At 52.2% G+C, this 14,187-nt stretch overlaps 3 protein-coding genes across 4 annotated transcripts in view; 2 read left to right on the top strand and 1 right to left on the bottom strand.

Annotated features, from left to right (window-relative positions):
- Positions 1–5,054, top strand: part of PIGS (phosphatidylinositol glycan anchor biosynthesis class S) — a 13,294-nt gene extending 8,240 nt beyond the window's left edge. The window contains exons 6-9 of the mRNA XM_026447098.1: positions 339–484; positions 2,179–2,279; positions 3,396–3,606; positions 3,962–5,054. Coding sequence (XP_026302883.1) covers positions 339–484; positions 2,179–2,279; positions 3,396–3,606; positions 3,962–4,237 — 734 coding nt within the window. The 3' untranslated portion in view covers positions 4,238–5,054. The remainder of the gene's footprint in view (positions 1–338; positions 485–2,178; positions 2,280–3,395; positions 3,607–3,961) is intronic.
- On the bottom strand, positions 697–1,850 carry LOC111520792 (26S proteasome regulatory subunit 10B-like). The gene is made up of 2 exons (XM_031934276.1): positions 1,841–1,850; positions 697–1,709 (listed from the first exon to the last, which is right to left on the bottom strand). The coding sequence occupies exons 1-2, from the start codon at positions 1,848–1,850 to the stop codon at positions 1,069–1,071; spliced, it is 651 nt and encodes a 216-aa protein (XP_031790136.1). The 3' UTR covers positions 697–1,068.
- Positions 5,055–5,770: 716 nt separating the features above from the next.
- Positions 5,771–11,708, top strand: UNC119 (unc-119 lipid binding chaperone). 2 transcript variants are annotated; one of them, XM_023183813.1, is made up of 5 exons: positions 5,771–6,097; positions 9,712–9,825; positions 10,314–10,416; positions 10,566–10,738; positions 11,006–11,708. In XM_023183813.1, exons 1-5 carry the CDS (start codon positions 5,878–5,880, stop codon positions 11,116–11,118), a joined length of 723 nt encoding a protein of 240 aa, XP_023039581.1. In that variant the 5' UTR covers positions 5,771–5,877; the 3' UTR covers positions 11,119–11,708. The 2 variants fall into 2 exon arrangements, with proteins under 2 accessions (XP_023039581.1, XP_023039582.1); XM_023183814.2 differs by having other exon boundaries at positions 5,785–6,097; positions 11,010–11,708.
- The last annotated feature ends 2,479 nt before the right edge of the window (positions 11,709–14,187 follow it).

Below are 14,187 nucleotides of genomic sequence, written 5' to 3'. Positions count from 1 at the left end.
CAAAAAAAAAAAAAAAAAAAAAAAAACTATCTGTAGTAATATGGGTACATTGTGGGAGTGGCCAAGAAAGCTGTCTTAGACAGTCAAGGGGCCTTTGAGGAGGGAAAATCCAGGGGTGTTTTGGAGCTAAGGACTGTGTTTCCATCTGTGTGGCACATCTCAGGAGAGCATTCTGAAGCCCTTTACTAGAAACACCCTGGACAGGAGGATATCCTAGTGATTGTTAGTTGGGGAATCAGTCCCAGAGTGAGTGACCAGCAAGTTAGAGGCTGACCTGGGACTAAGGTCCAGGTCCAGCATGTTTTGATATTCTGCTTTCCCTTGTCTTTACACCACAGGATCCAGTGCTGCCTCCTTGTACCCTGTGCTCAACTTTCTACTCTACGTGCCTGAGCTTGCACACTCACCGCTGTACATTCAGGACAAGGACGGCGCTCCAGTGGCCACCAATGCCTTCCACAGTCCTCGCTGGGGTGGCATTATGGTAATTGTCACACTACGCAGACCCCAGAGCCTATGCTTCTAGGACAGGCAGGTGTCCCTGAAACTGTGTTCCTTCTGTTTTCCTTCTGGTGTGTTCCATGGCCCAGCCTGTGGGAGGGGCAGGCACCAGGGAGGTGAGGGTGCCATGTGCTCATGCCCCTCTTCTGCGGGCCTCACTTTTGTTTCTGCCAGTGTTTTCTTTTTTTTTTTTTTGAGAACTAAATCAAACAGATTTTATTCAACTTTTTAGATGAGGAAAACAAATGATACAAAATAAGTCATAAGAAATGCTTTCTTATACCACTATCTCAAACAACTTTCAATGTTTTACAAAATGCTCACACAGCAAATATGAAAAGCTTCAACACTCTTCCTTTGTAACTTGCTGCAATAAATGCAGCTTTAACAAACATACAAATTTCTTCTGTATCATAAAAGTTGAATTACTAATTTTTATGATGTTACTCATATTTTTATTCATATACTTTTAATGACATCATTGCCAATACATACATTATTTTCTTTAACTTTATTTTTACATTAAGCCAATATCTGTCATGCAGCCATCAAAAATCTTACAGTAAATTACACAGGTTTGTAGTCCAATTTAGATTCTAGCTTCTTAGAATCAGCCACTTTTCTGACTGCTTTCATGAGGTCTTCTTGTACTACAAAATCATGATCAGCACGAATTGCGAACATACCTGCTTCAGTACAAACGTTTCTCAGGTCTGCTCCATTAAAGCCATCTGAAAGCTTCACAATTGCTTCATAATCTATTTCACCATGCTTTGTAATGGGACCTGCGTGGATTTTCAGTATGTCTAACCTTGCTTGTTCATTTGGCAAATCAATATGTATTTTTCTATCTAATCTTCCTGGACGCAGCAAAGCAGGATCCAGTGTATCTGGTCTGTTTGTAGCCATGATCATTTTAACTCTATGCAGAGTATCAAATCCATCCATTTGATTCAGTAACTCCATTAACGTTCTCTGAATCTCTCTGTCAGCTGAAGTACCCTCAGAAAACCGACGACCACCAATAGCATCTATTTCATCCATAAAAATAATGCATGGTTGATGGTCTCTGGCATAATTAAACATTTCTCTGATCAAACGAGCACTTTCACCAATGTACTTGTCTACAATAGAACTAGATACAACCTTTAAGAAATTGCAGTCCAGCTGGCTAGCAACGGCTCGTGCCAAGAGTGTTTTTCCCGTACCTAAGAATGACAAAAAGAAGTCTTAATTAGATGGTAAGGTAGAAAAAATTTGTTTTGAGACAGGCAATCACTCTGTCACCTAGGCTGGAGTGTCTGCCAGTGTTTTCTATACTATGACCCTTTGCCCTTACCTAGGATCATTCTGTGTCCATCTTAGATCTTGGCCTTATTTGTGGGAGTCTTGCAAGGTTGGGAACCTTGTCTCCCTTGTTAGACTGGAAGTTTCTCATGAGGGAGAATTCTAAAAGGGGATAAGAAAAGAATATGTTCTACAGGACTTTCAAGGGGTTAATTGGGATAATGTATTTAATGCTCCCCGTAGTAGGTACTCAAAAAATATTAGCTATACCATGAGGTTTGTAGCTTCTAAAGAGCAGAGACTATGTCTTCCTTTTATCTCCAGAGTTCCTAGGGCAGAGCTGTACATGGGCCTGGTATGATGTTATGGCAATCTCATTCCCCCTTTCAGGTATATAATGTCGACTCCAAAACCTATAATGCCTCAGTGCTGCCAGTGAGAGTCGAGGTGGACATGGTGCGAGTGATGGAGGTGTTCCTGGCACAGTTGCGGTGAGGTCCTGGATGATCCACTTGGGGACCCAGTTTCCTTGGCTGTAGAGGGGAGCTGCAAAGTGGAATCAAGTCTTACCTGGCAGAGATATCTTGGCTGTGCCTACAGCCCCAGGGATGTCTAAGGGATATCTAAGGGATATTTCTAAGGATCCCATCATCCTTCTTCTAAGAAGGACAGTAGGTAACAAAACTCTTTTTTTTTTTTTGAGACGGAGTCTCACTCTGTCGCCCAGGCTGGAGTGCAGTGGCGCGATCTTGGCTCACTGCACCCTCCGCCTCCCAGGTTCAAGCAGTTCTCTGCCTCAACCTCCCGAGTAGGTGAGACTACAGGCGCCTGCCACCACACCCGACTAATTTTTTGTATTTTTAGTAGAGATGGGGTTTCACCATCTTGACCAGGCTGGTCTTGAACTCCTGACCTCATGATCCACCCACCTTGGCCTTCCAAAGTGCTGGGATTACAGGCGTGAGCCACTGTGCCTGGCCAACAAAACCAGTTTTAAGAAAAATAGATTCATGAATGTCAGGTCCATGGAGTGTGATTAGGGCTGCTTGAGAAAATAACTGTTAATTCTTGTGCTGCCTGATGGATTGAGAGTGACTGTCTGAGGCTTTATGTTGAGGATTCTAAGGCTGTATCTGGGCTTATTAGGAAAGAGTGTTCTTCTGATTGACTAGCAGTGTCTGTCACAGATGCAGGCTTAGAGAAGCACAGCACATGTGCCTTGGCAAAGGCAGTCCTGGATCATCCCTTAATGCTAAGTCTCGTTGGCCCCATTTGTTTAAAGAGAGGGTAGAGAAGGTGAAAGGATTAAACTAAGTTAGTGTTATCAGAAGTATTTTAGCTCTGGAACCTTTTTTTAAAAAACAAGATCTTGGAAGTCTAATGTAGAAACAGGTAAAAGCAGAAACACCGGTTGAAGCAGGGTTTGAGGCCAATTTGCTTGGTGTTGCCACTTATGCCCCTAAGACCCTGAGGTGCTTCCCTTTAACCCCTATGGTTCTGGATAAGATTGAAAATCACTGGTTTAGGACAGATATTTGAGAAATCTTAGCCATCATCTCCCACCCTGTGGTCTCAGCCACCTTGATCTTACTCCGATGTTCCTACAGGTTGCTTTTTGGGATTGCTCAGCCTCAGGTGCCTCCAAAATGCCTGCTTTCAGGGCCTAAGAGTGAAGGGCTAATGACCTGGGAGCTAGACCGGCTGCTCTGGGCTCGGTCAGTGGAGAATCTGGCCACAGCCACCACCACCCTCACCTCTCTGGCACAGCTTCTGGGCAAGATCAGCAACATTGTCATTAAGGACGATGTGGCATCTGAGGTAAGCGGATAGGGGATGGATTCTGCAGCTTGGGACTGGAGTAGTCAGAGAGGGCCAGAGTGTGGTGAGACCAGAGAGCCTGTGAAGTCCACGGTATGTGTGGGCTTGCCATCTTTAGTGTCCCAGCCTTCCTCTAGACAGCAGTACCAGCCCCCCAGCAGGAGTGCAGATGACAGTGCGAGGTTTCAAGCTGATCTTAGGAAAACAAACCATATCTCTTTAGACAGACTTCCATAGATCCTGGATGAACTCCAGGCATCTTCCTCAATAGATGGAAAGCACAGTAAGGTCCAGCACCCTTTCCACCAATGCCTAGGACTTACTGGTATACCCTCTTGTCCCTTCTGCTTCCTAGGTGTACAGGGCTGTAGCTGCAGTCCAGAAGTCGGCAGGAGAGTTGGCCTCTGGGCACCTGGCATCTGCCTTTGTCGCCAGCCAGGAAGCTGTGACATCCTCTGAGCGTGCCTTTTTTGACCCGTCACTCCTCCACCTCCTTTATTTCCCTGATGACCAGAAATTTGCCATCTACATCCCACTCTTCCTGCCTATGGCTGTGCCCATCCTCCTGTCCCTGGTCAAGATCTTCCTGGAGACCCACAAGTCCTGGAAAAAGCCCGAGAAGACAGACTGAGCAGGGCAGCTCCTCCATAGGAAGCCTTCCTTTTTGGCCAAGGTGGGCGGTGTTAGATTGAGAGGCACGTACATGAGGCCTGCCGGAATGACTTAAATATTTGTCTCCAGTCTCCACTATTGGCTCTCCAGCAACCAAAGTACAACACTCCAAGATGGGTTCATCTTTTCTTCCTTTCCCATTCCCCTGGCTCAGTCCTCCTCCACCACCAGGGGCCTCAAAAGGCACATCATCCGGGTCTCTTTATCTTGTTTGATAAGGCTGCTCCCTGTCTCCCTCTGTGGCATGGACTGTTTGTTCTTTTGCCCCATTTCTCAACATAGCACACTCATGCACTGAGAGGAGGGAGCATTATGGGAAAGTCCCTCCCTTCCACTCTTCTCTCTAACCCCTGTGGGTGAGCCCTAGTCCCTGCCGTCATGAAGGGGTCAGGCATTGGTCACCTCTGGGACCTTCTCCCTCACTCCCCTCCCTCCTAGCTGGCTTTGTCTGTCAGGTACAGTCTGGTGGAAGTCCAGGAGGCAGCAGCTCAGGACGTGGTGCTGGGTGTGTGTGTGTGTGTGTCAGAGGTTCCAGAAAGTTCCAGATTTGGAATCAAAGAGTCCTGAATTCAAATCCTTGTTTTTGCACTTATTGTCTGGAGAGCTTTGGATAAGCTGTTGAATCTCTCTGAGCCTCAGTTTTTCATTCATTCAAATGGCACTGATGATGTCTCCCTTACAAGGTGTTTGTGAGGATTAAATGTGATCAGCATGTAAAGTGTCTGGTGTATATTAGGCTCTTAATAAACACTGGCTGAATATGAATTGGAATGGTACCAAGTCTGAGCTCTCCTCTTTCTGTATTCACTGGAAAGTAACAGTTTCCTGGTGTTTGTCCTCCTGTGCCCACAGGTCCACTTTGCTTCCACGTGGCCATGTGCCTTTCCTAGCTGGATTGCCCAAGGCTGTTAGCATCTGCTTTTTACCTGAGATACTAATCATCAGGTCAAAAAAAAAAATTATATATATATATATCTTGAGCACCAGCTGCAGGGAGCCTTCTGCCAGGTGCTGGGGTCCTACAGAGAACAAAGTCGGCAGGATCAGTGCTTTCACAGAGCTGAGCTTTCATGGGGAAGAGCAGACAAATAAAAATAATTTCACATAATGCATTGGAAAGACAAAAACAGGCTGGTCAGATGGTGACTGAGGGGGAAGGACTTCAGACTGGGTGTGAGGGAGGCAACTTTGAGCAGATGACATTTGAGTTGTGACTAGGAGGAGAAAGGCCATCTGGGGAAGAGCATCCAAGCAGAGACCCTGAGCCTGGAACTCACGAGCAGAAAGGCTGGAACACAGTGAGTAAGTGGAGAGGTAGTCAGGACCCCACTAGTACCAGTACAAGAAAGTGTTAGAGAAACAGAATGAAGCCCAGGGCAGGATCCCCCGACTCCCATCCCCCACGTCCGTGGCCTTTCGGCAGGGGTGGGCCGCGGGGCGGGCGGCATCAGTGCAGGGCCCACCTCAGGGGCGGGGACGGGGCGGGGCGGTACCTGGAGCCCCGGCCGGGGGCGGGGCTGCGGACGCTCCCCCTTCCCCCGGCTCCAGCCGGCGCAGGCAGCGGCGGCAGCAGCAGGCGAGCCGCGGCCCGGCGAGGCCATGAAGGTGAAGAAGGGCGGCGGTGGGGCCGGGACGGGGGCGGAGCCCGCTCCCGGGCCCTCGGGCCCGAGCGTGGCCCCCATACCAGAGCCGCCGGTGGAATCTGAATCTGGGTCCGAGTCGGAGCCGGACGCAGGCCCAGGGCCCAGGCCGGGGCCGCTGCAGAGGAAGCAGCCGATCGGGCCGGAGGACGTGCTGGGGCTGCAGCGGATCACGGGTGGTGAGCACCCGCGAGGGAGCGCCGCCCGCTGGCGGGAAGGGCAGAGGGTGCGAGGGGCCCTCCCGGCGCACCGAGCCCCGGCCCCCGCCCCCTTTCCCGCCTCCCCTCCCCCACCAAGTCTCCCTCTCCTGTGTCCCCTACTCTCCCTTCTGCAGCCAAGCCTGAGATCTCTGTGTACCCTCTTCCCTTGATCTCTCTCTGTGCGCCTTTCTTCTCCTTTTCAAGATTTATTCCTTCCTTTTCCAGGGGTCCGTCCCCTTTTCCCAGCGTCGAGGTGTGTGCGGCAGCAGCTGCAACTGTAGCCCTGCCTCTGTGGAGTCTTCAGAGAGCTTTGAGGCCCGCCCCTGCACTAATGAGGAGAGGGGCTGAGTGCAGCTTGTCCTCAGCCCCCACGCTGGAAGCTAGGTGGAGGCTGAGTTACTTGGGAGGCATTCAGACTCGTCATGTCTCCCCAACCATTAATACCCTCACCCTGATCCTCCAGGAAGACTTGGGCCATTTTCTTCCCCAGGAAAGAAACTGAGCAGGCAGCTTCAGAGTGTTGGCTGTGGTTCCTCTTATGGGGAGTGGCTTAACATCCCCCCAAGCCTGGACTAGCGCCTGTCCTATTCTGGGGGCTCTATCATCAAGGGAGGCTTGGTCTCCACTGTGGTTAAGAGTTTCTGAGCTGGACTGCCTGGGCTGGAGTTCCAACTTTGCCATGTAATTGGCTGTGTGAACTTGGGCAAGTAACCTGACCTCTCAGCATGTCTTTTCATCTGTAAAATGGGGATAATGGTACCTATCTCATAAGGTTATTGTGAAGATAAGTCCTCTGATTCTGTACAGTGCCTGGCATCTATGCATGCTGTGTGCATTGGGCTCTTTGATCAGTAGTATTTTGACCCTCATGGCTGCTGCCTGGGGTCAAACAACTTGGCTTTCAGGGCAGGGGAGGGGGTCACCATAGGCAGGGAACGAGGGCTAGGAAACCTCATAGCAGAGGCCTTGGCTGAGCCTCAAAGGATGAAAGGTGCATGAAGAGACAGTGGCTCTCCACCTTGGCCACATTCACCAGCAACCTGCCCTGGCCCCCTTTGTGAGAATAATTGTTGGGGGGCCTCTCTGTGGGTTTGGGGTGCATATATTGGAGTGGACCTGAGCCCTAGAGCTTCCAAAGCAGCTGAACACAGGGCTCCCAGACAGAGCTGTGGAGGGGAGGCAGCCTTGAGCCTGTGCTCCTGGGTCCCTGGGGGCCAACTCCTCTATCCCTACTGAGTTAGGCAGCAGCCATTCTTGGCTGGGCCCCCAGAGTACTGAGCTCCCTTGCCCAAGCAGGCATCGATGGAGGGAGGGAGGCTGGACCAGGCTGATGTTGAAGCCAGTTGGGCTACAATTTGCAACAGCAGCATTTAGGATTCAGCTTAGCTCTGGGGCAGAACTGTCTCAGAGGAAGTCCAGAGGTCAGATTGAGTCCTGAGTAACTTGGGGGGTTGATTTTGCAAGTAGAGGGAGCTTCCAGCTCATGTACCACCATTTGTCTCCTAATTTGGAGGAAATTCATAGCCCCTAGAGATGGGGAATCTGTGGAGGGTGAGTAGAGGAAAGGGCTTCGGGGGAACCCCTTCCTGTGCAGGAGTTGAGAACAGAGTTCCAGGGATTTCCACCCTGCCACCTCTTGCTGGTCTCTTCTGACCCTAATCACGCAGGTCCGAGGTTTGCTGTTCCCAGATTACTGGGCCCTGAATCCAGCTTAGGAAGCTATTTGTGGCTGAGAGGAATACAGCAGTTGTGTTCTGAGCCCTTGGCCACTCTGCTCCTTATTCTGACCTGACCCTGGGTCCCAGGCCTCATCCTTTCTAGAAGGGAAGGAGTGGCCATGGTGTTCTGAGCCGTAGACATCCCTGTTCCTCACTTCTTCTAAGGACAGAGAGGTTGATAGATTGAGTTTGCAGTAGAAGAGACTGAGGTCAGACTGCAGGAAGTTGTTCCCAAATGAGAGAGGCTCCAAAAGTTGGGGAATGGGAGAAGAAAAGGCCTTACAGGGATCTGAGAGTTGGGCACTGGGATCCTGCTCCTCACTCTGCCACCTCTATTCCCTATGCTCTGTACCTTCTTTCTATGTCTTTATACTGGTGCTTACTTTCTGTGAAAATAGGGTGAATGGGGTGAGATAGGGGTTGCCCACTTCCAATCTCTCCCCACGCCACACGTGGGCTGTAGTAGACTCTTCCCCAAGCTGTATAAAGTCCGTGCTGGGCCCTAGGTACCAGACGGCTGCCAGGAGGGCTTCCTGGAGGGGACTGTGTCAGGCTTGGGGAAGAAGCAGGCCTGGGGAAGAGAAAATGACTTTATATTCACTTCCTCTTCCTGCCCCAGAGGAATAGGTGGCCCAGGGGCCTGGAGGGTGATTTCCGGGCCTCTGTGGGCCACCAGGGGAGGATGTGATGCTGTGTAGGCTGACAGCATCAGAGTCCCTCCCTGCACCTCTCAGCTCTCTTTGTTGCCAGGGTCTCCCTGAACACTTGAAGTTGCTGCTGCAAGAGCTGTGAGGGTTAGATTGGGCCCTGTAGGTCCCTGAGCTTCCTCAGGCAGGGCCTCCCACTGTTCTTGGTTCCCCCTGTGGGCCCGAGGACTCCCTTTAGCCCTTCCACACCCGCTGCTGCACCTGCCGCACTCTCTTCCTGGCCTAGCCTGTGTTCTTCTCAATGGGGGTCCGGGACTACTTTCTCCGTGATGGTAGCTCAGAGCCAGGGCTGCGTAAATGACCTCTAAGGGGCTTCCCTCTGCTTGCTAAGACTTCCTCCCATTTGGAGATCAACAAAGGATGAGAGCAAAGTTGGCCTCCTCCCCCTGCCATATCCCAGGCTCTGGGCTTGAGTCAGCAGAGCTTTGGTTAAGCTGCTTAAGGGAGCTGGGCTGGTGTAAGCTTCTTACTGAGAGGAGGGGGTTGGGAGGGGAGGAGGAACAGGAAAGGGGTTGTTGACCTGCCCCAGCACCACCCATATCAGGGAGAGTCCCCTCAACATCAGCCTCACCTGATACATCTAGATGTCATGCCAGGGGCGGCTGTGGGGCGAGGGTAGGAGTATCCTCCAGAGAAGGACTGTGACTCTCCCGAGACAGAGCGGTGTGGCCCCCTTCAGAGTGTGATTCCCAAAGGCAGGGTAACAGAGAAGTTGATAGATTGAGTTTGCAGTAGAAGAGAAGGTCAGACTGCAGGAAGTTGTTCCCATATGAGAGGAGAGGCTCCTACCAGGCTGGAGACCCAATTCTCCCAAAGTCACCTAGCCAGGCTTGGCAGAGCAGAGGCCAGAATGAGGACCCTCAACTCCAGGGTGGGAGGGAGAGTGTCCGGGACGTGGCCTTATCCTCTACCCTTCTCTGCCCTTCCCTTCCCTGGCCCCCAGAGGCCACTAGGATGGCACTCCTTATCCCCTGTTAGATCCCCGTGGTGGAGTTATGTCTCTTCCACACTGGGGGTGTACCCCAAGGGCAGGGACTCAGGTCCCTCTTTCCAGAGGGCAGTGATCCCAGGGATGAGAAGATGGTAGCTACTCTGGGGTCCCACACAAGCTGAGCTGGCAGCAGGGGCTTTGGGGCCCCTTCCTTGCTCAGCTGCCTGTCTCCCCTAGACTACCTCTGCTCCCCCGAGGAGAATATCTACAAGATCGACTTCGTCAGGTTTAAGATTCGGGACATGGACTCAGGCACTGTCCTCTTTGAAATCAAGAAGCCCCCAGCCTCAGGTGAGTGGGCTGGGTGGGCCATTAATGGCGAGGCAGATATGAGCTGTGGAGTGGGCTGCCCAGGGACTCCTTGGGCCGCAGAGGAGTCCACAGAGCTGGGGCTTGGACCCCAGCATTCTCAGGAGTCTGCAGGCAAGGGGGCCCTTTCTTTTCCTTCCCTATGTTTCTGAGGCTGGACATCTTGTGAGGTCAGCCCTGCCCCTTCGGTCCCTGCCAGCCTGCCCTCTGCAGGGCTCTCTGGGAACTGCAGTCCTACGGGTCCCAGGCCTCAGCATCCTGTGGCCCCAGAACCACAGTGGCAATCGGGAACCTGCAGATCTAGAACCGCTAGGTGGCACTATCTGGCCAATGGTCTGAACCCTCAGTGTGCCCCAGAATTTCTTGGGGAGTTTTTAAAACATCACATAGATGGGGGCCCAGGGGTGGAACCCTGGGTGGACAAGGGCCTAGCCTGAAGCCCACTGAGCCCCAGTTGGGGTACATTGCAGAGCGGTTGCCCATCAACCGGCGGGACCTGGACCCCAATGCTGGGCGCTTTGTCCGCTACCAGTTCACACCTGCCTTCCTCCGCCTGAGGCAGGTGGGAGCCACGTGAGTCGCTGGGCTGGGGGTGGTGGTGGGGGTGAGGGAGAGGGTGTGAGGGGGCCCTCCTCAGCCTCTTGTAGGGGTGGCCTGTCCTGAGCCTGGCTGGCTAGCTGACTTCAAGGACAGACTCAGCCCTGCCTCCTTCCCTTGCTCAGGGTGGAGTTCACAGTGGGAGACAAGCCTGTGAACAACTTCCGCATGATTGAGAGGCACTACTTCCGCAACCAGCTACTCAAAAGCTTCGACTTCCACTTTGGCTTCTGCATCCCCAGCAGCAAGAACACCTGCGAGCACATCTACGACTTTCCCCCTCTCTCCGAGGAGCTGAGTGCGTGGGCAGGGCCTTCTGGGAGTGGGGAAGTCGGGGGCGTGTAGAGACCGAGCTGTGGGAGGGAGGGGGACTTGTGGGTCTGACCCCATTTCTCCCCACCCTGGGGCTCTTCTGTGTCTGCCACCATTCCCATAGCATCTGTAGAGAAAGAGGCCAGGGATATCTCAGGTTGTTTGGCTGTCCCTGTACCCCAGTTCTGAAGTCTCTGCAGTGGCCGGACTCAGGCTCCTGACCTTTGCCCGGCCTGGTGGGCCTCTCTTGCAGTCAGCGAGATGATCCGTCACCCGTATGAGACCCAGTCTGACAGCTTCTACTTCGTGGATGACCGGCTGGTGATGCACAATAAAGCAGACTATTCCTACAGCGGGACGCCCTGACCCCATGGCTGCTCTGACCCCAGGAGGCTCCGGTTCTGGGCTCAGAGCTGTGACCTCCCCAACACTCACCCCTCAACCCCAAGTCCTCTGCTTGGGGAGTGCTCCAGGAGCCCCGGACCCTGAGTCAATGTTGGGAGGAAGGGTACCTGGTGTCCCCAGTCAAGCCCGTGAAGCCCATGGGGCCTGCTACATGGGGTGGGGATGTAGGGAGGCTGTTTGCCTCCACGTCTAGGAAGGCCTGTGAGAGGAGCAGTTGGGACTTCCGGACAACTTAGCTGGGCCCTACTTGGACCCAAGTTTCAGAATAGTGTTCCCTTATCAAGGCTGTGACTAGGTCAGGCAGGGATCCATTCCCTGTCCCCTGCCCGCTACCTTCAGGCCATTTAGAGTTGTAAATTTACAAAGATCCACGGTGGGCTCCAGCTGCCAAGCCACCCAAGGGAGTCTGGGCCCTAGGCCCAGCCCCATCCCTCCCCATGAGGGGCCAAGACACTGCCTGAGGTGTGGGAGGGACTGGCTGAGATTGCAGCCCATGGTAGGAGCTGGACCAACTGTATATAGTTTTCAATAAACTTTTTCCTTTTCTGTTCTCTGGTGTGGCCAGCCTCTGTGTGTATGGGCAAAGAAGGGAGCAGGGATAGGCAGGAATGTGCTTAAGGCAGTAAAAATTTCTCCTACCTCTCACCTTCCAGTGCACTCTCACCCCTTAGTCTTCCCGTCCCGTGATTCTCTCTACCCTGACACCATCTAGAGTCAGCATTTAGAACATGATGGAGCTGGAGAGGGTCTTTCTTGTGATGAAGGAGACCCAGACCCTGAGAGGGGAAGCTCTTGGCCCAAAGTCAGAGCCAACCCTGGCAGAACAGAGGCTGAAACAAAGACCCTGAACTCCAGGGTGCGAGGGAAGGTGTGGGGGAGGTGGCTTTGTCCTCCATACTACCTTCCCTGAACCCCAGAGGCCACTGGGACCACTGGGTTGTGCTTTTAGCCCTCATCATAGAAGGTGGCAGGGCCTTGGCTAAGGCCTGGAGCCATCTCCTTGCCCTCAGCTGCCTTGGGGAGCCCCTATGCCTGGGCAGCCCTGCACATAACACTGCCCTCAGCCTCCACCCCCACCCCAGACTCAGAGGAGGGGGCTGCTTAATGGAGGAGATTCAGGAACTGAGGTGGACAGAGAGCACACCCTACAGTTTCAGGCCCTCCTTCAGATATGCCCAGAGCCGACGCACCCTCTGGGCTGAAGAGCTCTGGCCCTAGGAGGCCCAGAAGTGCTGGAATTCAGCTTGATTTTGTGAAGCCCTTGCTGGGGGCAGGAGATGGAGCTAGGATCTGCACTGAATTCTGGGAATTCTGAAATGAGTGAGACACAAGAAACACATACTCATCCCTAGGGGGAAAAAAAGGACTGGGACATGGACAGGAAGAATCCGAGTCGTTCTGTATGGAGGGTTCTGGGGAGGATTTTTATAGGAGGTGGCACTGGAGCAGGTGCTTGTGATGGGAATTGATGGGGAAGAGCGCTTAGGCACAGGGAACAGCATAAGCAAAGGCTCAGAGGCAAGATTTGTCAGGTGTGTTTGCTTGTTTGTTGTTTATTTGAGATGGGGTCTCCCTATGCTGCCTAGGCTGGTCTCAAACTCCTAGGCTCAAGGGATTCTCCTGCCTTGGCCTCCCAAAGTGCTAGGATTATGGGCATAAGCCTAGGTGTGTTCAAGAGTCAATATGATATGAAAGGAAGACAGATCAGCAGAGCCTTAGGAGCAGGGCTTCCGAGAAGTGGGGAGCCCCTGAGGAGGATTAAGTGGGCATGACATGGTCAAATTATCTCTGGCTGCTGAGTGAAGGGCAGATTGGAAATAATGAGACTGACAATAGTAGCCAAGATTTACTGAGGGCCAGGCTTGGTGCTCTGCATGTATTAACTCATAAACATGGTCATTTCTGAGGAAGGCACTATTATGATGCCCGTTTTACAGAAAATGTAGGTCCAGAGAGGTTAATGTACCCAGCCAACATTGCACAGTTATGAAGTGGCAGAGCCAGGACTTGAATTCAGGCACTCTGGCTCCATGCACTACCATACTAAAGGCAGGGGGCAGTGAGGATGTGGAGGGTGCTGCAGGAATCTGGTGAGAGAGAAAGAGAACCTGAATTAGGCCAGTATCCTCAAAGATGGACAGAAGCGAATGAAACTTACATTTTTAAGTTATGAAATCCTCAGGAATGGTGGCTGATTGGATGAGTGGATTGGAGAGAGGGAGGAGGCAAGGCTGACTGCCTGGTTTGTGGCCTGGATGCTGGGGTGGCTAGGGGTGCCATCTCTGGGCTTAGGAATGCAGGTTGGATCAGGGTGGATGGTAGCAGGAGAGGGTGACTTCAGACAGGGACATGCTGTGGCATGGAGGAAATTACCAGAAAACAGTAAAGGTGGGCCCTAAGACCAGGAGGGGAATAAGGGCTGGAGGTGGTGATTGTTGAGGCCATCAGCCACAAGGTGATTGCTGAAGCTATGATGGTGGCTGAGATCATGGGGTCCTCCAATGACACTCTTGGTATTTAGGAATGCCAAATGTCCTGCAATTACTGGAACTCTCCCAAACAATGCTATTATAATACGAATCCCCATTCCCCAATTGAGGGTGCCTGAATGAGAATGCATCACCTTAGGGAAGGCTGGTGTTTGAGAGCAGGGCGGAAGGAAAGGAACCACTGGAGACAGAAGGAGTGAGCTTCCAGGGAGGTGGGAGCAGAACTATGTTTTGGAGGAAAGAATTTCATCACAAAGTAAGTGGGCAGGGACTATCAGTTGCCACAAAGGTAAAGAAGGAGAATGAGGACAAGAATGTGGAGGGGAGGGATTTGTTTGCAGATGAGGCTGCATAGGTATGAAAGAAAGTACAGTATAGGGGTGGTTTTGCTGTTGTAGTTTATGGGGGTTGCAAGTCTGCAGAGAAGCTATAGCAAGGAAGAGGATCTTTTCCCAACACCCTGATAATAGTTCTACTCACTGCAGCTGCCAAGTAGAACTGGGTTGAGGTTCTAGATTGGGCCTGCTGCACTTCCACCTTC

This window comes from Piliocolobus tephrosceles, chromosome 16 (assembly GCF_002776525.5).
Source record: "Piliocolobus tephrosceles isolate RC106 chromosome 16, ASM277652v3, whole genome shotgun sequence".
NCBI classification, from domain to species: domain Eukaryota; kingdom Metazoa; phylum Chordata; class Mammalia; order Primates; family Cercopithecidae; genus Piliocolobus; species Piliocolobus tephrosceles.
Note: the sequence above shows the minus strand (reverse complement) of the source record. Positions and strands in the feature narration are given on the sequence as shown.

Bases quoted from the DNA above. Each gene is read 5' to 3' on its own strand.
- UNC119 (XM_023183813.1), top strand. From the start codon at position 5,878: ATGAAGGTGAAGAAGGGCGGCGGTGGGGCCGGGACGGGGGCGGAGCCC. The intron at 9,826-10,313 runs GTGAGTGGGCTG...GGTACATTGCAG, and splicing joins CAAGAAGCCCCCAGCCTCAG to AGCGGTTGCCCATCAACCGG. The intron at 10,417-10,565 runs GTGAGTCGCTGG...TCCCTTGCTCAG, and splicing joins CTGAGGCAGGTGGGAGCCAC to GGTGGAGTTCACAGTGGGAG.